At 34.8% G+C, this 22,711-nt stretch overlaps 2 protein-coding genes across 4 annotated transcripts in view; one reads left to right on the top strand and one right to left on the bottom strand.

Annotated features, from left to right (window-relative positions):
• The window catches only part of LOC110740195 (prolyl 4-hydroxylase 1-like), a 31,024-nt gene extending 20,521 nt beyond the window's left edge, over positions 1–10,503 (top strand). For all 3 annotated transcript variants that reach the window (XM_021920675.1, XM_021920672.1, XM_021920673.1), the window contains 8 exons: positions 168–233; positions 6,525–6,599; positions 7,208–7,282; positions 7,868–7,938; positions 8,053–8,104; positions 8,192–8,281; positions 9,832–9,924; positions 10,023–10,503. In XM_021920675.1, coding sequence (XP_021776367.1) covers positions 168–233; positions 6,525–6,599; positions 7,208–7,282; positions 7,868–7,938; positions 8,053–8,104; positions 8,192–8,281; positions 9,832–9,924; positions 10,023–10,130 — 630 coding nt within the window. In that variant the 3' untranslated portion in view covers positions 10,131–10,503. The remainder of the gene's footprint in view (positions 1–167; positions 234–6,524; positions 6,600–7,207; positions 7,283–7,867; positions 7,939–8,052; positions 8,105–8,191; positions 8,282–9,831; positions 9,925–10,022) is intronic.
• A 1,587-nt stretch (positions 10,504–12,090) lies between these two features.
• Positions 12,091–14,804, bottom strand: LOC110740194 (pirin-like protein). The gene is made up of 7 exons (XM_021920671.1): positions 14,050–14,804; positions 13,766–13,815; positions 13,625–13,663; positions 13,440–13,468; positions 13,205–13,267; positions 13,005–13,108; positions 12,091–12,823 (listed from the first exon to the last, which is right to left on the bottom strand). The coding sequence occupies exons 1-7, from the start codon at positions 14,250–14,252 to the stop codon at positions 12,337–12,339; spliced, it is 975 nt and encodes a 324-aa protein (XP_021776363.1). The 5' UTR covers positions 14,253–14,804; the 3' UTR covers positions 12,091–12,336.
• Positions 14,805–22,711: the final 7,907 nt, after the last annotated feature.

Below are 22,711 nucleotides of genomic sequence, written 5' to 3'. Positions count from 1 at the left end.
ACAATAAAGTTGATGTTAACTTTTAATATACTTTTTACTGGCTGGTCACATGGTAATTCAGGCCCTCTGTATATTTTGGCTATCAAACATCTTTTGAACATAATTTTACAGTCCTGCATGTTTTCCTTTCTTCAAATGGTGGTCATTCCTTTTCTGTGAATTTGTAGGTGAAGCCTGAGGTGATTAGTTGGTCACCCCGAATCATTGTCCTGCATAATTTTTTGAGCATGGAGGTAAGCATCCGTTGTATACTTTTTCTCATGCTTGATGGATCTCTTTTTAGCCTTGTCACCTATTCTTACAAAGCTTAATACTACAATATTCAGCAACAATTCCATCCTCCTTTCTTTGCATATGATGTTGAATGGTTGTGTTACTATGTTCTATCATTTATAGGCAAAGTATATACTCTTAATTAAATATTCATCTGTAGTGACTGGTGTCTTTCTTTCTGCTTTTTTTTTTTTTTTTTTTTTTTTTTTGGGATTAAAAAAGTGTGTGTGTGTGTGTGTGTGTGTGTATATATATATATATATATATATAGGGTTAGGATCCAATGAGAAGGATCTTAAAATGAGAAGGAACAAATGTGCATATATTTTATACTATATGTGCATTTTTTTATATTGAATGTGCATAACTGTGTTTTAAATTGCTAATTTTTTGTTATTTTCTGGAAAAATGAAAATTATGCACATTTGTTAAAAAAATTATGCACATAAAATGTGAGTCATATTTTTTTTTTTTTTTTTTTTTTTTTTTTTGCACATTTAGTTAAAAAAATATGCACATCAGTGCAAATATTATGCACAAAAAATCCTTCTCATTCTTCTCATTTTAAGGAACTTCTCATTTGACCCTATATATATATATATATATATATATATATATATATATATATATATATATATATATATATTTATATAAGTCTCAGTTAGAATTAGAGTGTTGAAGTCTGACTTGTAGGAAAGGCAGTAAAATTGGTGCTGAAGTTGTTTAGAGTAGTTGGTCTAACACCATCATCCTACGGCCCAGTCATACTTAAGTTAAGATGTCCTTATGACATGGTATTGTCTCTCTCTCATTGTACCACATCTCCATGTGTGAATGTGATTCTGCTCACCTTGTTGTCTAAATCAGTAAATTCTATAAATGATGTTGCAAGGTTTTAAACATTTTTGAGCTTATATATAAGCTTGCAATGGTCTTGACCCAAGCCTAATTTCAAGTTGCTCTAATTCGATCCGAGTCCAACTAGCTCATGAGCAGACTAGACTTTTTGTAGTTTAATTAGAGAGATACCATACTAAAAGAGGGCCAAGGCAAAAATCTCAAGCATTCATGTAACAATATTTCCAACAAATTTCAGAAAAAGTCAAGTATTATTTTAAATCTAACCTTGAGGGGGCAAGCTCTACCTTTTCCCTCAAAATTTTGTGGTTTCTTTCTTGACAAGTGCACCACAAATTGACATTTGGCGATGAAACCCTCATCCACACTTATGGAAGTCAAACTTTCTTTGTTCTTTTTATCCAAATAATAACTCTTACTAAAACAAAGTTGTACCTTCTTAACCAGTTCCAAAGCGACAGAGTTGTACTTTCTCCGTTTCACTAAAATATTAACACTTGCTATTTTGGGTTGTTTTTGAAGAATTGCAACACCTCCCTTTTTGGTAACTTTTACAATTCATATTATCTATTTTACTCATACTTGATCTACTCCTTTTCTCTCCACTTCTCCTTATCTTCCTTGAAATAGTTCTTTTTAATATTTTCATAAAGCAAGCCACTTGTCATCCCATGGGATAGGGGGGACCTATATGCTTCGTGTTCTTTTCCTTAAAAAAAAAAAAATAAATAAAAAAATAAAGCAACTTACTTGTTGCCTCTTTCCTCTTGGCTAATATATTGTGCCATTTGCAAGTATTGCAATAGGAAGTGCGTGATTAGCAAACTCTTCCTTTTTATAACTTAAGCTAAAAATTATGATGCAGAAAAAAAAAAAAAAAAAAGGCTACACCGTTTCGGTCTAGCTGTTTTGTAAAGGATTTTCAATTTACTGTAACCCGCGATCTCAATCAAATCAAACCACACTTCGAAGATTGACAACGATCTTAACTTGTGGCTGTTCCAGTGAGAAGATGAAAGTGACTTTGCAAACAATGTAAAATTAATTGCCGGGAGGGGGGGGGACCCGTAAAGGCCCTCTGATGCTTAAGTTATTGATATAACGTAGAGAGGAAAACGTCAGAGAAGATGGTTCCATGTATTAGGGTTTTTCTAAGTTACCTTTGACCGATGTAATTGCTTGGATATATTAACGAGCTATGCTCATACAAAAATCAACCTCTGTCCATCATTTACTAAGAAAACCCAATCCCCGCAAGAATTGACATCAAACGATACCATGAATTGTAATCATAATATTTTCCCAAGTGTAGGTTGCACTTCAAATTATTCTAATTCAACTTCATGAAATAAACACATCATGTGCATTGAGAACTGGATGCTGAAAGGGACCCACCAATTCAATAGCTTGACTCGTCTTAGGAGCATAGTATTTAGAATTGATAATTTTGCACTATCAACCAAGCTAATAAGATCGAAGTTCAATATGTTATTTATTTCAACCACTTTTGACTCATATACATTAATATTTCAAGGAAGAATATGTTGGAAGGTGTTAGCTTATACTATATTAGTAAGTCATAGGGTTTGGACAAGGAGTATTGCCAAAGAATAAAATTTGATGAGCTGTCATGCTTGAGCTATATTTTTTCCATCATGTATCATTTTTGTTGTTGAACCCGTCATATCTTCTCAAAGGGGTCTGACAATTGCTGTCGAACTTTATGTGTTTGTCAAGCTTGAGCTCTCTGGTCATGCCAGCTAGTACTGACTTACTAAAAATTGATTGATGCGTTTTTGACAACGGAAAGATTTACCTTTAAACAACCTTTACTCAGTTGAACTAAAAAAATAAAGGTTCTAGTACATAAAGAATGGCTTCACTTGTTCTTTATGTGTTTTGACTTTAATTTTCAAAACAGTTTAATTTTGGATATGATTCAAGGCTCTCATAAAGTCTATGTAGAAATGAATGTTACAAAAATAAAGCCTTTGTATAGGTGAGTTGTTAGTTTGTTCCTAAAAAAGTTGAAATAAGTTTAGAAACATAAACTATTATCACTACCTGATACTACATGTAAACTCAAGATTATTTCTTGGTAAAACCTTGCAGGAAAATTGACTAATTTATAAACTTTTGTTTGAAAGATTATCTAATAATCTAACTTGTCCTAGAAATAATTCAACTGCATTATTCTACTATTACAACTACCAGGCTTCCCAGCTGTGTCAAAATTTTGAGCATTTGCTGCCACATTTCTTTTTTGCCAAATACAATAGATGTGCTTGTAAACTTTATTAAAATACTGTTGCTAGCTTGAGGTATCATGCCATAACATAATACGGTCTGTATAAAAATCCAGCTGCTGCTTATCTCATGCTTAGGACCAAAACAAAATACCAGCTATAATGATAATAAACTGTTGGGATTGCTTAAGGTTTTCATGAAACCAATTTGCGAACCTACTCTGAATCAATATGCATTTGAAAAGTACTGGGTTAGACTGACATCAGAAGAATCACTTATTGAGATTGAAACAAAAGGTTTTCTTAAAATTTTGGAGACTTTTGACAAAGAACCTATAAATTGACATCACTCTCTAATAAACAGTCACCAAATCTGTAAAACCTGACATAACTTGGACATTAAACTTTGCACACTAATTAAATTGATATTCATCCTTAATAATAGTAATTAAAGTGGCTAAGTGACGTACGCTCGATAATTGAATTGACATAAGTATCACAAAACTAATACAAGCAATGCAAAATATGACAGTAGAAACTCAAAATTTGACCCTTGAACAAACACTGATGATTCATTTATGTAAAAAAATAAGGAAAAATGGAAACTAATAATCCCACCTTTGGCTTTTCTGCTCAAAATAATCCCACCTTTTCGAAATCTGGAAATAATCCCACCTTTGACCCCCATCTGCTCAAAACGAGCCTTTTACCGGTTTGTCAAATTGGTAACCTGTTAAAGGTGACTTGACACGTGTCACATTCTTATTGGTTTTTGTTTTTCAATTTTTTTTTTAAAAAAGGATAATTATTAAAAAAAAAAAAAAACACCCTTCCCACTTCCATCTCCCTTGCCGAACTGACCTACCTGACCACCTCACTCTGCCGGACTGACCCACCTGATCCCCTCCCCCTGCAGCTCAACCAAACCACAGGCAACTCCTCTATCGCCAACAACAACAGCAATTGACACAAGCAGCAACTCACATCGTAGTACCTTACACCCTCTTCTGTTGCGTGAAGCCACCACGACCAGCGGCGCCTCCGCCCTAGTGGTTTCTGCACCCTCCACCACCTTTTTCTCCGTCGAACCAACAGCTCGGACAACCGCTTGACACGCAAGCAGCAACTCACATTGTAGTACCTCTCCCCTCAACCATACCCAACGCTACATCTCTCTTCTCCCACCATCTCACCAATTTTGCAACCCATCTCCCCTTCTCTCTCTCTACCCTCAATTGCAGCAACTCCGCAATTATAATTGCCACACACCAGCCACCATCAAAGCCGCCCTCAAGCAAACAGCAGCCCGCATCTCTCTACCATTGACGTTCAACAACGCAATTAATTAAGATCGAACGGTGGTGATTTGACGATGCCGATTTTCGATGATGATGAACGGTGGTGATTCAATGATCAAGATTGATAATGGATTTTGATGGTGTTAGGGGGTTTTGTGGGTGGATGCGGGTGGTCGGGTTTCAAGGTTGCTGGGGTCGTGGTTAGCTGTGGTGGGGTGGTCGAGGTTAGGAGAGAGAAAGAAGGTGGTGGGGTGGGGGTTAGGTGGTGATGAGGTGGTGTTTATGGAAGGGTGGTGGTGGTTACGGTGGGTAGCCATGGTGGGAGATGACAGATTGAAAAAAAATTAAAATAAATTAAAAAAGTAAAAAAAAAAAAATTTAAAAAATTAACCTGTTAAATAGGTTCTAGGTTAAAAGGCTCATTTTGAGCAGATGGGGGTAAAAGGTGGGATTGTTTCCAGACTTCGAAAAGGTGGGATTGTTTCGAAAGCCAAAGGTGGGATTATTAGTTTTTATATTTCCAAGGAAAAATGGTTTTCCATTTTTCCAAAAATTAATAATAATTATTAAATCTCGTACTCTATATTTACATATACTTTTCCTATACCCCAAAGCAAAGCAGTGCTACCGTGTCACTTGTTGGTCCTGTTAAGGTTGACATGGTACCACAACCTTGAAGAGTAAGATCAGTATTTTTGTACGTTAAAAATTTGTACGTGTAGACTGCAACCCACAATACCCCATTTGAACTATAAATGACTTACCAGCTAATCTAAAATATTTTATTGCATATTTAATCAAATTATATCTTGTACTCTGCATTTGAAAAAGATAAGAGAATGTATTATTTTTTACAAAAAACGAAAACTGCAAAATGACTAGACAATTAGTAGCACATAGACACCGCTAAATATTTTCAATCACATTTACAACTAATTATCATATACTTCGTAAGATTTTATTCCCTATTGATCCAATCATCAATTATTTATTTATTTCTATTTAAACCAATCATCTTTATTTGATGTAGTAGTTATATTTAATGAATTTGTTAAGCTATTAATTTTATATATCCTTCTTTTTCTTAAAAAAAAAAATTGCATGGATAAGTTGGATTTGATCATAATTGTTAGTAATACATAAAAAATTACATGTTATTTTATAAACAGTTGTTAGTTTAGTCTCAGTGTTTACTCTCAAAATATCAACTTTTCTTAATTTTTTCCAATCAGGTTGTTTTAAAATATTAGTTTTCAAAGTTGTACGTTGATAGGTCTGAAAATTTAATGTTGCAATTTTCAAAGTAAATAAAAAATGGAGGAATTTTTACCACATGCATGAAACCCACATAGACATGATATGGTATGTCCAAAACCTAATTAGATCATAATTTATTCAACACTTGTGACCTAATATTCATCTTACCATTGTTTTGGCAAGACGCATGTCACCCAATACCTTCACATACACGTAATTTCATATAATTACTTCAGCTTATATTAAATAAAATCATCTGATTGTTTATTGAAATATTGCAGAGGCAAAAAAGATTTACTGATGCTGAATTTGAAGTTTGGACCAATGAAGTATAAAAGGCTACATTTCTTTAAGTTTTGTGCTTACTAATTTGCATGCCCCACATAAAAGCTACAACTACAAGTTTAATGCAAGAACTCACAAATTGCCATGCATTCATGTACTAACCACTGTGTAATCATCTTGATTTGATGCCCATCCCCCTTCACAGCATTATCAAGTTTTAGGCCTGAAATCGTGTCTATTTACGTGTAATTTACTCAAAGTTTTACTGAAATTTATTTGCTGATCAAAAGTTTCTTGTTTTCTTCAGGAATGTGATTATTTGAGAGCTATAGCTTTGCCTCGCCTACAAGTTTCTACTGTGGTTGACACAAAAACTGGAAAGGTTGTTGCAATTTTCTCTTTTTTTTCCTCCTTGTGGATGCTCCTTGCTAAATTTTTTATTGGGTTAATAATCAGTAGAGGGTAAAATGGATTAGTTGTGATAGACTTGGATAAGTGCTGCATGGATTTCTTTTTCTGGATACTTTTTAAACATATATATTGTTGTAATGATCATCTTACTATCCTTATTGTGGATTATGATATTCATGTTGACCATACTTTTTCTGCTATATGTATCTCTTGTTATCTGCTCATGATAGCTTGGTTTTTAACACTTTATCTGCTATGACCGCATGGTATTACTTGTGCTCTAAGCTTTGCTTTTAAGATTTAATTCTTTTCTTCTATGTCCCTTAAGTATCTAGTCCTTCTACATTCTGTCAAAACCATTGCACTAAACACCTTTTTTGAGTTATTAGGAAAATTCTGTGTACATTTTTTTTTTTTTTTTACCTTATCTTGGTTTCCTTTCCATCAATCTCTATATTAATGACTTGTAAATTTCAATTGTATAATTATGTGGTGGACTTTATATATGGTGGTAGCATAATTTCCTTGCATGAAATTATTGTGTACAATGTGTCTAATCATCACTATACATGATTTTAGGGAGTTCGAAGTGAAGTTCGGACAAGTTCTGGAATGTTTTTACATCCAGATGAGAGGAAGTATCCATTGATAGAGGTAGGCTTGTTGCTCTTCTTAGCCCTTTTTTATATTGGAAATTCTTGGCTTTCTTTTAGCACTTTTGCAGGGGTGCTATGTGTATATTTGGAAATTTGTTGCATTGGTATCATATTCTCTAATGTCTTATAGTGTGATTATTGGTGTGAATGTATTAATGTTCTGATTGGTTAGAAGAAACTATTTTTTTTATTTTTTTTTTATTATTTTGGAGAAAAATAAAAATGATCTTAATCTGAATCTTAATGATCTGGGTCATATTTTATTGCATCATGAGATTAAAACTTTTAGATATGGAAATGGTATATGTTCATGCTTTAGGATGAAGTTCTGAGATTTGCTTGACTGATTCATTTGGTGTACTTCCTGGAGTATGTAGTCCCTTATACCATTCACCCCTCTCCTTCATCCCCACCCTAACTTAGAGCGCCGGGGGGGGGGGGGGTGATGATGGGTGTGTGGAAACATGGATGACTGCGTTTACTACAGCCAGATTACACTGGATGGCTACTATCATTTATTTCTGATTCTGAGCTGCTACTTGAAAGACTGAATGGTATTCTCTTATTTCCCTTGAATCATCAGGCGATAGAAAAAAGAATTTCTGTTTACTCTCATGTACCAGCAGAAAATGGGGAGCTCATTCAAGTTTTAAGGTGATTTGCTTTTGCCTTTTGGTGTTCTTAACTAGAATCATTTTGGAGTATCATAGCCTTCTTTTTTATCTTATTTATTTATTGATAATTTAACTTAATATTTGATTGACACAGGTACGAGAAAGATCAGTTTTACAAACCCCACAATGACTACTTTTCTGATTCCGTAAGTTGTGTCTTCTTATGACTAGAATTATCTGTTGCACATGCTTGTCTTATATATTCATGTTTTTTTAACTTTGTGTGATTTCAGTTTAATGTAAAGCGAGGTGGTCAAAGAGTTGCAACAATGCTTATGTACTTAAGTGACAATGTTGAAGGGGGTGAAACATATTTTCCTATGGTAAGCTTGAGTAGATTTGTTCACAATAGTTAGGTGCTTTGTTCTCTTATACCCTAAATTTTTTAAATTTGTTCTCTTACAAATGCTTTGCTATCACTATCTTATTTCATTGCATGTCACACTTCTAGGGTTGTTTTTTGATTGGTATTGCTGACAATCTCGAGAAAACAACCTATGAGAGTACTACCATTTATTTTACATTTAGCAGGTCAGGGGCTCCGTCCCATCCTGATCAGAAAGAAAGTGGTGTTTCAGGAAATTTCAATCTTATCCTGATCAAAAGGATAAGTCATGTGGTTGGAAACAATGATAGATGAATTTTGTTTTTGTGAATGACTCTACAGTTTAGGGAGTTTTGCATTGTGTCATTATGTGTTCTACTTCTCCTTTCTCAATTATTCCTTATGCTTGAAGTGCTATTTATTAGTTTCTCTGATGACATGTGGTTTAAAAAGTGGCTCATATGGAAAATCTGAGACCCTTTTTGGTACTGGGATATTTAATACAAATATTATTTTTTTGGTGGCTGCAAAGTTTTATAGAAGTAAATTAGAGCTCTTTTTGCCTGGGAAAGTAGTGTCAGTGCACTGTAACTTATATCTTAGGCTTAGGAAATAATAATATCCGGTTGTTTACAAGTTCCATCTTAATTCAGTTGAAAAGGCAATTTCTGAAAGACCTGTGTTGAAAGCAGTTTCCATTAATAAGTTGATTTTTCTAAAGGTGGTGCTGGTAGGAGCGGGAGTAGTAGTAATGTATTTTTAATGATAAGTTTTATTCATTACAATGCTTAGGATAATCATGGGTTATTCAGAGTACTTAGTTAATCATTGCCTTTTCTTGATGAGTATCTAAACCTCATAGCCCAATATTTGTCGTCTTATCATCTATGCTATCACCTCCTCCACCCCACGTCCACCTCATGCAAGTACAGTGAGTTGCTAAATTTATGGTCAGCTCGTTGTGTATCAGCATTAGATACATGTCTCATACTTTTTCCGTTTCTATTTAGACGACACGTTTAATTTAGGCACACACTTTAAGGAGAGGAAAGAGAATGTTAAAGCATGTGGGTAGACCATATGCTTTAGCTTATTTAATCAAGTCTGTAGTGGGTCAATCAAAAGTAAAATTCCCAAAAGGATTACGTGTCAACTAAAAAAAATTCCCAAAAAGGAATACGCGCCAACTAAAAAAAACAGAGGTAATATTAGTTTATCACTAAATTTCACTTGACCACATATGCTTGCAACTGAAGATTTATACAAATATGTATTCGTAAGAAACAAGGGATCTAACTTACAAAGATGATTAGGACCGTCGTCTCTCAACAGTAAAAAATGTTGCTGCATAATAAGTTCATAACAGTCATCTCTAAATGTCTAAAAATTGGGGGTTGCTGGAAATGATACCTTCATGCTACCTTCTTTACCAGGATAAAGAAATGATAGAAAAGTGAACACCTGATTAGTTCTTGAGTATATACCTGTTTGTTTACTTGAGTTTTAGTTGTATGTAACAACAGTACATAAGACTATTTGTTTTGTCAGGCTGGTTCAGGTGAATGTAGCTGTGGTGGGAAGATGGTTTCAGGAATGTCCGTAAAACCACTCAAAGGAGATGCTGTTCTTTTTTGGAGTATGGTAAGTTAGCATTACAAAGTATCTCAGGTTTAAAGATGCATGCAATGTTGTGAAACCTTGAAATTGGTGAATTGATTTATTCCTTAAATTCTTTGCAGGGTCTTGATGGACAGCCTGATCCACGTAGTGTACACGGTGGATGTGAAGTGCTTTCTGGTGAAAAATGGTCGGCTACCAAATGGATGAGGCAGAGAGCCATCGCGTAGCACCCAACATAGGGCTGATACGAAGATCCTTTTCTTTCATTCTTGAAAGCAAGACTCTCAAATGTTTTCCCTCATTTTTTAGTCTAATACATAGAGGATAACTGCCAGGTGACATCTGCTGGATTTAGATATAAGAGAGGTAAAGTAGGTTAGTTAGAAGACATGTACAGCGAACCACAGAGTTTTGATTCTCAACTGAGCTCTTAGAGATCTCCATATATACATATCATGTAATTATAGGAAACACCATTTATCTGCCTACCCTTTTGTTGGGCGCTATACTCTGCTTAGATTGTTCTCGCGAACATCCTGGCTTCTGTCCAGGTTGATTTTGGCTTAATGTCATCTGGTTGCATCAACTTGTTGATTTCCACTGCTATAAATTGTTCGGGATTTTATTTTTCCTCAAACTAGAGTACAACTCAGATGCCTTGAAAGGAGATTCATTTTCTATCCAATGTAAGGATACTACCAATATTCTAACAAGGTAGTAGTCCGAGCTGTAAATAACCGACTAGATTCAGGTATTCGACAACAAACCACCAACACAATTTAACAACATCCAAAATCCATATGCCTGGACAGATTGACCCAAATTTGATTAGAACACTAAATACATAACCCAAACTTGACCTGGACACCCCATTTGGCCGCTCAAATAGTTCGCTAAAAACTGCCTGTCATGCAGTTTTAATGTCATTGTAATGCTTATGTGGCTCTCCTAATGGTCTGTTGGTACGCTAAAGGGGAAGTCAGCCTAATAATATCCGCTTCTTAGGTCCTTGCTACATTGAAAATAAGATTTGACATTCTCATGTACTTGTAATAAATAGACTGCGGTGGAAACAAGTTTCGATAATATAATTTGGTTCAGACAAGTTTGTTTCACATAACACAAGTTTTGACAAAATAGGGGGTGAACCTATTAAAGTCTTGGATTCTGTTATTCTGGATTGAATGAATTTGAACAGAAATGAAATTAATAAATTTGAACTGAATTGAAATTATTGAATTTGAGCTAAATTGAAGTGAGATAAAAATTACTTTGATGTAACTAATCGAATTCTTTATATAGAAATGAATTAATAAACTAAATGATGCGTCCAAGAGAATGTAAAGCGATTATATACTCAAGAGTCGAGTTGCTAAGTGTATAATGTCTTGTAATGACATAGTATGAACATTGAAATTAGTCGTATAACCGCATTTATTCTAGTTCAGTGTGCATAATGCTTCAAGCAACCAAATCACTAAGGGAGGTTAGAGCCTTAGAGGCCATTCGTTGTGGATAGTGATGGCCTCACCAATCTCAACTTTGTTGATATCATTAGAAGCACAACTAAAAGGGCATAAAGTACGGAACTCAATGATAAAAATTGAAACAACAATAAAATTAATGTTATCTCAACTCTTTACAATAACAATTGAAGAAGTACCCACAAAAATCTAGAGATAATCTTTTCTATCAACATCAATTTGTTTAGAGTTTTTTGAAGCTTCAAAAAAAGTTTGTGGCCCACTTCTAATGGTTTCTTCTCATTATAAAATTGGACCATCTATTTTACAAATGCTTTTCTTCCTTCTCCACATTAGAAATATTTCATTTTGGTGAACCCACAACGCCAATGTTGTTGATGGAAGTGTTATGTTTGTTGCTGAAAATGGTGACCATGGTGAATGGAGAGAGAGTCAAATATGTTCCGAAAGTGAGTTATAGTCATGGTTGTGGCCGTGGTGGAAGATGTGGTTGTTTTTTTGGTGTAGAGAAAGTCACAAAAAACAATGACGTAGACAAGATTTGATCTCATGTCTTAGGTACCACCCCAAACTTTAACCAACTAAACTAGTTGACATCCATAAACAAGGTTACAATGATTATCAAAAACATGGTAAATATTTGGTATGTTACTTTCCAAGCAATGATTGTGTGATTTCTCAAATACCATCTTTCAGTTCGGTATTTTGTATGTAGGATCACGAGTTCTAGCATTCATTCTAACATAGTGTAATATACAAATATAAGGAAAACTAATGTTTATTCAAAGTAAATGGTTAAGTAATCGATCATTCAACTATAATAGCAATAAAAGGTAAGAAAAAACATATAATAATGTGAACGAAGTAATACTAGTAGTTATTTACTTATTATTCTCTAAGGAAATACGAGAAAACACAAAAGCACACAGAATGTAACTGCAGCAACCTACTATGGCTGAGACCTCCAGTAGTTGGCCATTTCGAATCCATTCTTGCCTAATTGATAATCCTCAAATGTCTTCTCGATTTCTGCTTGCGTATTCATCACAAAGGGACCATATTGCACCACCGGTTCATTTAAGGGCTGCCCTCCAATAAGCACAAATCGTAGCGAGTCTGATGACACATTCCATACATTTAGGCCATCTCCAGGACCCAAAACAAGGCAGTGATGAGCTGACATTGGTTTTGAACTCGATGACCCAAAAACGCCTTCACCCTCTACAACGTAGACGAAGGCATTGTATGACTCGGGTATTAGTTGAGAGAATTGAGCTCCTGGTTGCAGTGTAAAGTCAAGGTACATGGTTGGAGTCCTTGTATAAACTGGTGAATGAACTCCCATTGATTCTCCAGCTATTACTCGTACCTCTACTCCGTCGTTCACTGCTCTTGGTATGTCTTCACTTAACAATTCTTGATAATTCGGCTCAATCCTGCACCAAAAAGTTTTGTATTCAATTCAAGTTTTTGTGATAGCGGACATCATGTTATTGTATACTTGGTTTCGGACACCCTAAGTTCTATATGTGACTATTATTTACGGAAACGTTAGGAAGTGTTATATATCATGTAAAAAAAAAAAAAAAAAAGAAAAAAGATGACAAACTTTATTACATTTTATCTTTGGATGATAAATTGATCCAAAGTTGTAAACCCTTGTTGACTCCTTCCCCAACAGGCATCTCAGAATGAACTATCCCTCTTCCTGCTGTCATCCACTGTATGAAAATGATTAAAGACACTAATTAGTAATTAATTACTTAATCAAATACAATAATCATTCTTTTAATCCTTAAATATTTAATTAGTTTTACCTGCACATCACCAGTTCTAATGATTCCCTTATGTCCAGCAAAGTCTTGATGAGCAAAAGCACCCTGTTCACATACACCACCAAAAGTGGATCCGTAAATTTTTGTATCAGACGGTTAGAAAGTCGAATAAATTAAAACCCTTTTTAATTAAAAACCAATAACAAATTTATTTTCCTAATGTGGAAAAAAGTCAACTAAATAAAAAAAATTCATTAAAGTGAGAAATTAAATTTACCTCCAACATGTATGTAACTGTCTCAAATCCTAAAAGAAGATAAGGCAAAAAAAAAGTCAAAGACTGCTTAAGGATGGAAAGTTGAATGATTCAGATTGTTCATGAAAACTATGTAATTAAAAAAAAAAAAATTTAAAGATATTATATTAAACAACACATTTCTGTATAAATAGGAGAATTAAAACCTCTGTGTGGATGATCTGGAAATCCAGCTGGTGCAGAAACTGAAGAACACAATAATATCCAAATCATTAAAAATCCACAAAATGTATTAAATAAATCAACATTAACACCAAAAAAAAAATATATTTTTTATATAAATTTACCTGAGAATTCATCCAACATAAGAAAAGGATCCAAAAACTTTAGTCCTGGCCTGCAAGTCATAAACAATCTCCATTTCAACAATTGACATTCAGATAAGTTTTTGAGACAATAATGTCAAATGCTTATATAAGACGTAACTAATCCGGAATACAAATTATATTAAGGCACAAAAAAAACAGATGTCAATAAATTTAGGATCGAACCCTATTTACATCATCGTCTTTTACGACTCCCTTTAAGCAAATAATAATAATAAAAAAAATAGGCGGGATCAAAAATAAACCTGCCAATGCTACGTCGAACTGTAGCCCCATCGCCTTCGCGTTGCGATTCAGCTAAAACCTTCTCAACAACCTGTCTCGGGGAGTTGAATTCAGAAGACGTGTTTGTAGTAGCAAAAATGGTACAAAATGATCTTATTTTTGGTGTGTTTTGGGGATGGAACAGTAGTATTCTATAGAAGTTGTTTATAGCAGCAAATCTCATTCAAAAAAAGTCGTACCAATTATTTTTGGTTTATTATTGGATGATTTGGCTTTGTGATGTTGTAGAACTATGTCTGTATTTATTATATGTGAAGATAGGTGACAAATAAAGAACATGTCATAAAAAAAAAAAAGAGGGAATTCAAAATGGGTTTTCTAGAAGGATTTAATATTAATTGAAATGTGATTGCGTTGTTACCAAAAAAAATAAAAATATAAAGTATAAAAATGGAAGTGAAATGAATATGGAAGATTGTAAATGGGCCGAAATTGAATGAAAATATTGTGGTTGGGTGAGGGTGTGCGTGTGGAGAAAATAATGGGGGTGGGATCATGGATGATGTAGATTTTTAAGGACATTTCTCCACTTATATTCAACTGACCAACTTTGATGATGATTCTATTCTTATGTCATCATGACCAAATAATAAGAGGGTTTTTTTTATTTTTATTTATTTATTTTTTTAAACCTCAAAAGATTTTTGCATTATTTCTGTTGTGACATGTGAATCTCTTACCTAAATAAGATCGTTATGATGTCAATACATCGTCATTAAAATCCTTGCTAATTATTCTATGTGTGTCTATTTATTTGTCTAATTCTGTACTACGTTTTGTTTTTTCACTTTTTGCATTTACAAACTCCTAAATAGACCTGGTTCATACTAATTTATTATGCACCACTAATTATTAGAGTCACTATATTTAAATATTTTTATTTAAATTTAAAGGATTTTACATTAATAAAAAGGTCACTATATTAAAATAAAATCGATTATATTAAAATAAAAGTCAATGTGTTATAGTAAATGTCATAAGAGATTAATATATATTTTAATGAAAATTTTAATATACAGATCAATTTGTATATTAAAGGTTATTATGTTAGAATTAGAATTACTATATTTAGATTAATAAATTAACGTCACTGGCACATTCGAACCTCAAACGAGGCTCGCACAAATTTTAATAAAAGGTTACTATGTTAAAATTAGGATCACTAACTATGTTAAGATTAGGATCACTATATTCAACATAATGTCAGTTGTTGTCGTGTATAGGCCTCATGTCCACACAAGAGTTTTTGTTTTGCACTATTTATTTGATCTAATGTTTATTATTAATAAGAAAAAATATAGTCTAGTGGGTATTTATTCGTCTTAATGAATAAATTATTAGTTTTCAAATGCTATACTATACTTATTGTTATGATAATTAAAGATATTATTAGTTGAATATTTGCATCAGCATATAAGTCCAAGAGAATTAGAACACTTATTAAAAACTGGAGGGAGTAATGTTCTTACCATTAAGAAAAGGAAATTTTGAGTTTTGCTACCACCAAAACACACCTCTTTGACTTTTGCTACCCGTCTAAGTTATTATTTTATTTTACTACCACTTAAAAGCAAAAAACATAGGTTTTGCTACCACTTAACATAATTGGTTACTATTTCCGTTAGTGGGGCCCAACCATCGCCCAGCCACCTTCCAGCCACCCCTCTCCTCAGCCACCCTCATTGTTAGCCATCTAAACCCCCTCTATGTGCCGGCTGCTGGCGCCCAAACAATCCCCCGACGCCGGCAACCCCACTCCCTCCCTTCCCCCACCCATTCTTCCTATCCCCTTCCACCTTCGCAGCGTCACCGGCGACCCTACTTCTCATACAGCTACCACCTCACTTTTTTTTTGAAACACCACCGCAGCATCAATCATCGCCCTTATCTCTCTGCTTCACTAGCAATGGCCTCCACCCTTCTCCCATCATACACTCTCTCTAAAATCGAGGCTATGGTGGTCGAATTTGGCCACCAAATCCAGATCTAAAACAAACAAAACCAAATTCAACCTTCATAGCCTCGGTTATGGATCTCAATTTCTTAAAATTTTCTCGCCTAACGGTGGTTGCAGTGAAGTGGTGGTTGTGGGTGCGGTGTAGGCGGTTGTGGTGGTTTTAAGGGTTGGTTTAAAGAGCAGCCAAGAATGGGGAATGAAAGGGGAGAGGGCTGGGCAGCGTGGGTGGGGGAAAGGTAGGGGATGGTGTAACACCCCAATAATTCTCTTTTTAAAACCTGTATTAACCTGTAGTAACCTGTAATCACTTGTAAATACTTTTAGTAACCTATGAGAGAATTACTGGCGTGCTACCGCCACGTGTTCAAACGTTAAGGCTAGTTTCAGAAATCAACAGCGGAAAACTAACTTAGTTTTAAAAAGGAATATAAGTTTCAAAACTAAAAGTCAAAACTCAATTTAGTCTTACAAGTTGGAACCATAACGACCCTTATTCAAAATCCAGTATAATAGGAAGTAAATGGAATTAGAACCAAAATAAAATTTAATCTATGATATAAAATAAGCTAAGTAATTAGCCAACGCTCCACTCAAATCCCATCACCCTGATGCAAGTCAGTTTATGCAAAAACCTGTGATTAATCTGCTCCCTAATATTACAAGTGTAATAATTGGATCATTACAGGGTCATTGAAGGCGAAGGCCATGACCAAAGAAAACACACAAAAGCACGTAATCAGCAACGCTGAGTACATACAAGTTACGAAATATAGTAAAGAGTTCTAGCATGATACTAACAAGCATTTCATACACTGACCATATAATCATTGACTCGAACACATGATTCAATTGTTACTTATTACAAAGTTTCTCTAAATAATATTGATCACTTCATTAATTTAATTGGATTAAGCAATAGACCGGGTTGTCCCCCCGTGCTCCATTCCGGAACATTAAATAAGAAAACCCTATGCCTCCTTTCGGAAGACATTAATAAACATCCAATGGCAGACGGGCGCGACTCCGTGGCCATAGCTAGTATGAGATCTCATCTAACTCATTATAATTTTAAAAGAATTTAAAACAAGAGACTCGTAGATCAGACGACCTCTGAAAAGTGCACGACTAATACCCCGTGAACCCCAAACCCTGTTTGTCATTACTCTAGATGTGCACAAATCTAGAGTTTTATTGATCATCCTTCTTGCACTTTACGTGATTTATTAGTTTAAATTTGGTGATGACTCATATGCAAACAACACAACCAATCATACATCAATCATTCAAATCATTCAAGTTTCCAATTCAATTCTTAATTTATCAGTGACAAACAACATTTATTATTGAATCCTTTAACTACCTCGATGTATAAACACCTTAAATGCATAAGGCACCTCATATCCACAATCTTGTCTTATCAGACTTTAACTCTTTCTTTACTCATTCCATTTCAATACAAATGAATAAGTAATTAAAATAATTCATTCCATATGTATACTTGTAGCTTTACTTCTAAGCTCTCCTTGCAAAGTATTGCATAAATAATACTCATAAGGAAAAATCAATGCAATCTCTCATACATGAATTAAAGCAATCATCGCATTGATCATCAATCAACTCATTATCAAACAATTTCAACCAATCCACAAGTTCCCTAGCATGATTCTAGGTTTTTCCAAATCCTAAGCATGCTCCTAAAATCAAGGTTCTTCGTATTCTTGTACGTACCTTAATTAAATCATCTTTCCAACTAGCCACAATGCTAGAAATTACTCAACTTAAAGTCTCCTACAATACCAAATACATAAACTCAATTACTTCATTGATTACACAAATTTCCAGCAACTTTTAAACACTTTAAACCTTCTCTAATAAGCTGAAATTTTGGTTTAAAACCTTTAAAACTCTTTCTTTAAGTGGGTAATTAAAACCACAACATAAAAACTCATTCATGGTGTTTATACAAAAATTCCAGCACACTTATTAAGATTTAAATCCCTCAAATAAATCTGAAAATTAATTTTTAAAACATTAAACCTTCGTCGAAAATCAAAAACTGTCCGAAAACCCTATTTAGAGGCTGAATTTGGCCACGAGATTAAAACACTATTTGTTTGTAAAAATCGGACGAGTTAGAATTTCAACGTGATTAAAAAATAATTAAGAACGGAGATCGGAATTTAATTACCGAAAATTTGTTTTTATGTTTAATTAATCTTTATAAATTCAATAGGAATGAAAGCCCTAATTTAATTGATTATTAGAACCCTAAAAATCAACACTTTAATAGTTAAAACCCTAAATTTTAATACTTTATAAAATCATAATTTAAAACCATACAAAATCTGAAATTTATACTCTTTAGTTGTCAAAACACAATTATAAAATATACTAATCATATTTCAATAATTAAAATCAAAAATCAGTAGTATATAATTATAGGTTTAATAATTAAAACAAGAGGAGAGGGAGAAGGGTGGCTCACGCTGGGGGGTGATTTCCGGCTGGCAGGTGGCTGGTTGCCGGCGGTGACATGGCAGCGGTGGTGAGGTGGCAGCGGCGATTGGTGGGCGACAACTTGCGTGAGTTTGCACGCATGAAAGAAACAAAGGAAATAAAGAATAAGGAAAAAGTAAAGAAAGGAAAAGAAAAGAAAGAAAAATAAGGGAAAAGAAAAGAAAAGATTACTTACCCCAAAAAATCTGATTTTTGATCTCTTGTGTGGGAAATTTTTGGGGTTTAAAGGAATATTTATAGAGTAGAGAGTAGGGATCTTGTTTGGGCTTAATAAATAAATGGGCTTTAGTTTTGAAATATTTGACCCACAAGGGTTCAAATAAAAGAATTGGGCTTAATTAAATGAAATGGGTTGGTCCATGACAAGGGTTAAATCGGTCGCTACAATCTAACTCTCAATCAAACAATACTTATACGAACACCCTATAACCAAGTACAATGGCAAATAAAGGTTCGGTCCACGAGGAACGAGAGTAATTGCAAATCAATCTTAAACCTAAGCTAGTTCGAAATCAATGGAAAATGGTGTTCTAAAATACTACTAATAAGATGGAATAAATCAATAAACTAAGACACTAGGGAGAACGGGAATTCACCAAACCATCGGTAACTACGCAACAAGGAATCACAGGGACAAACGGGATATGCAAAGACTATATGTCTGATCAATATCATGTGATAGGAAGACAACGGGCAATACTAAGCTTGGATTTCTCATGCACTTAACATTACTCGATACATAATCAAACCACATTCAATAATGAAATACTCAATTCACAATCTCTTGTTCAAATCAAGGATATCATGCAATCAAATTCAAGATTCTAGGTTAGCTACTCCTATTATAATGAATTAACATGCAATCGCATATAATCAATTTAATCACAATCCGTTTATCAAAATCAATCCTCAATTACATAGATTACCTAGGCCGGGTTTCATCCCGAAACCCTAGCTAGGAGACTACTCACACATATTCATAATCAAAGCAATAATGAATTCCAAAAGCATAATAGATATAAACATGAATTCTGATTAAGGAATAATAAAGCTTGATTAATAAACAAGAATGAATAATACCAATTGTATTGATGCGAATCAATGGAAAAGTTCAGAACTTTGATATCCGTCGTCAATGAATAATACAAAGAATCTTCGCAAATCTTGCTTCAAATCAATCCAAGAAAACTAAAATCTCTAGAAATATCTCTAAGAAAACTAATGAATCTCTAATACTAAGAACGTTCTCCAATAACTCTCTACAAAGGCTCTCTAAACTATCTCTAAAACTGTCTTTTAACCCTTACAATCGGGCTATATATATATATGTTTTAAACCGGAAAGTAAATCGCAGGCTGCCCTTCGTGAATCGGCACGGCCGTGCTGGAAGTGGCACGGCCGTGCAAGCATGGCAGTAGCTGATCCGCAATATCTTCAATTATGGCACGACCGTGCTGAATTTGGCACGGCCGTGCTAATGCCTGGCACGGCCGTGCTGAATCTGGCACGGCCGTGCTAATGCATGGCACGGACGTGCTGAATCTGGCACTGGCACGGGCATGGAAATTGGCTTGGCACGACCGTGCTAATGCCTGGCACGGCCGTGCAGCATAGGCAGGAAGGTTGCAAGCACTTTGGTCTTCTTAAAACAGTCACAACTTCTTATCCAGAGCTCCGTTTGAGGCGTGCAATATATCGTTGGAAAGCTCTTCAAGTCTACTTTCCAATGAAATTAGAATCACTCCATTATCATTTATATACCGAAAGTTGTGAGCAAAATAGTGAACAGGTGTCATATTTGTGAACTGTTCTGCCTTGCCTGCTACTTAACTTGCCTTTCAAGGCCTTGAGAACCGCAGCAAAGCCTTAGCTTGGTGGACTAGGATCGATAATAGCCTGATTACGCACCAATGGTTTGGGACTCGACATAACTTGGTCAACTTTACCTGTTAACACACCAAAAACAGACTGAAACCCGTGAAGCACGTAATATGAAGGAAACGAGTGTAACAAGGCAATAAACGACCAAAACGGACCTAAATACATCCAAAATCACCCATTTATATGCCTTAAAGCGCGCCCTAATGTGCGCTTGTCAAAATCCCCCAAGCTACACTTTTGCTAGTCCTCGAGCAAAACTAAGGGATACACACACACATGATCAAATAAACTATTGCCATTACATATAAATCCAATTTAGCACGGAATGAAGTCAATGGATCCTACTTAGAACAACCATGCACGGAATGATAACTCACTCAAACAAGCAACGAGACACACAATCCAAGGTATCGTTGATCAAAATGCAAACAAAACCTAAACCAAGCATAGAGAACAAAGAAGTCATGCTTCCCTCTAAACCCAACCAAACCGGCCACGTCCTCCCCTTTTGCTTCAAATCACCACCCTAATTGGCCCCTCGTGATTCCTCGAAGGAACCGGAAAAAGTGATATTTTGAGGAAATAATAAAGGTATCCCGACATCTCGATTACGCATAATCTTTCCATAGGGTTGAAAGGTATCTCCCTCCACCGTTTGAGAACCGAACACCTCTAAAGTCTAAGGGTCTTAAAGGGTTGTAATGTATTGGCAATGGGTAAGGTAGGTGAAAACAATTTAAAAAATGGGGTTAATTCCTAAATGAAGCGCAAGAATCACAATTCTCAAAAACAATAGTTCAAAAGATGCAATTCACATTCCACAATAAACATTGATCACAGTTTTACACATCCCAAACTCTCTATGTTATACACACTCAAATCACCTTTTTCAAACTTCAAAGCTTTTATTCATATGTCCTCGCCTTTTTCACAATTCGGACGGCTTTTCTCCTTTTTTTTTTTTATTTTTTTATTTTGATTTTCTTTTTTTTTTCTTTTTTTTTTCAAAAACAAATTTTCATATTACATCTTTACAATTAAGCTCACTTTCAAACTTGCTCAAACCAACTATCGATCATTATTCTTGATTTATACACAATAAGCTCAAACAAACCTTGCGAGGTAAACGCTTCACAACTAAGGGTTGGTAAAACATCGGTCATCGGGTTTGTAACATGGGTAACCAAGAATAGAATTAAAGGCTCAACATGGTTAGCAAGTAAGATGATGTAAAAAGAAAATTAATTTGTAACAAAACAAAAGGAACAAGAATAAGAAAAATGAAAAAGGTGCCCTCTTCCTCCCTTAAAAGTGTCAAGTCGGTCTTGGGAGCTACAAGTCAACACAAAGATCGAAACATGCGTAATCAAGGATCCAAATATGCCACTCAAGAAGAATGATGAAGGCTAGAACAATAAAACCTCACGGGATTCAAAAACAAAGCAACTACGAATTAAGGGGATCAAATCCACAAATGGGAAGCGACTCCATCTTACCACAGCCCAAAGGCATAGAGTTTCACATGACAAAAGTGTTCTAACCAACTACCTTCGCCTAGACTCGTCTATATTGATCAACAATAGACTCAAACTGTGTATTCATCACTGGCTTAAGTAGAAATAGATATTCCACACACATTCATTCACGTTTCGAATCCAAATATGAGCATTATTCCAAAAGTTTATGCAATTAGACAAGTTTATCACGATCCAAAAATATAGGAAAAGAATATGAGGCAAATCATATAAACTAGACTACACATTATCATAACAGAAGCTTTTCCTATATTGCACACAAAAACAACAAAAAAAAACTAAAGGAAAAAGGGAAAGATTTCATCAAATGCTTCTTGAAAACACACTAAGACAACATGAGATGCGGCGAAGCTCCTAATGCTACCTCCATGAGTCTTCATATCTGCACAGGTTAGATAGCAACAAACCAAAACGAAACCAAAAGAAACTCGATTTTTTTTATTTTTTTATAGGAATATGAAGAAAAACAAGGGAAAATCAACAAGGAAACCATTCACCCCCCCAAGCTAGTATAGACATTGTCCTCAATGTCAGGCATCGAGAGACTACCTAGAAGGCAAAAAGGGAAAGAGAAAAGTACCCCATTGACTGGGTCTCGGGTTGCCTCCCGGAAGCGCTTCTTTAACGTCATTAGCTTGACGCAACACATGGATTACAAGTTACCCATAATCAATACTTGCCATTGCAGTGGAGATAAGCTCACCATTCTTATTCTTGACAATAGTCACCGCC

Source organism: Chenopodium quinoa, unplaced genomic scaffold (assembly GCF_001683475.1).
Source record: "Chenopodium quinoa cultivar QQ74 unplaced genomic scaffold, ASM168347v1, whole genome shotgun sequence".
Classification (NCBI taxonomy): domain Eukaryota; kingdom Viridiplantae; phylum Streptophyta; class Magnoliopsida; order Caryophyllales; family Amaranthaceae; genus Chenopodium; species Chenopodium quinoa.
This window is presented reverse-complemented; position numbering and strand designations above follow the sequence as displayed.

Coding starts and splice junctions, on each gene's coding strand:
- LOC110740194 (XM_021920671.1), bottom strand. CDS start 14,252: ATGAGATTTGCTGCTATAAACAACTTCTATAGAATACTACTGTTCCAT. Junction 13,268..13,439: donor CAGTTACATACATGTTGGAG/GTAAATTTAATT, acceptor GTATGTGAACAG/GGTGCTTTTGCTCATCAAGA. Junction 13,109..13,204: donor TTAGAACTGGTGATGTGCAG/GTAAAACTAATT, acceptor ATTTTCATACAG/TGGATGACAGCAGGAAGAGG.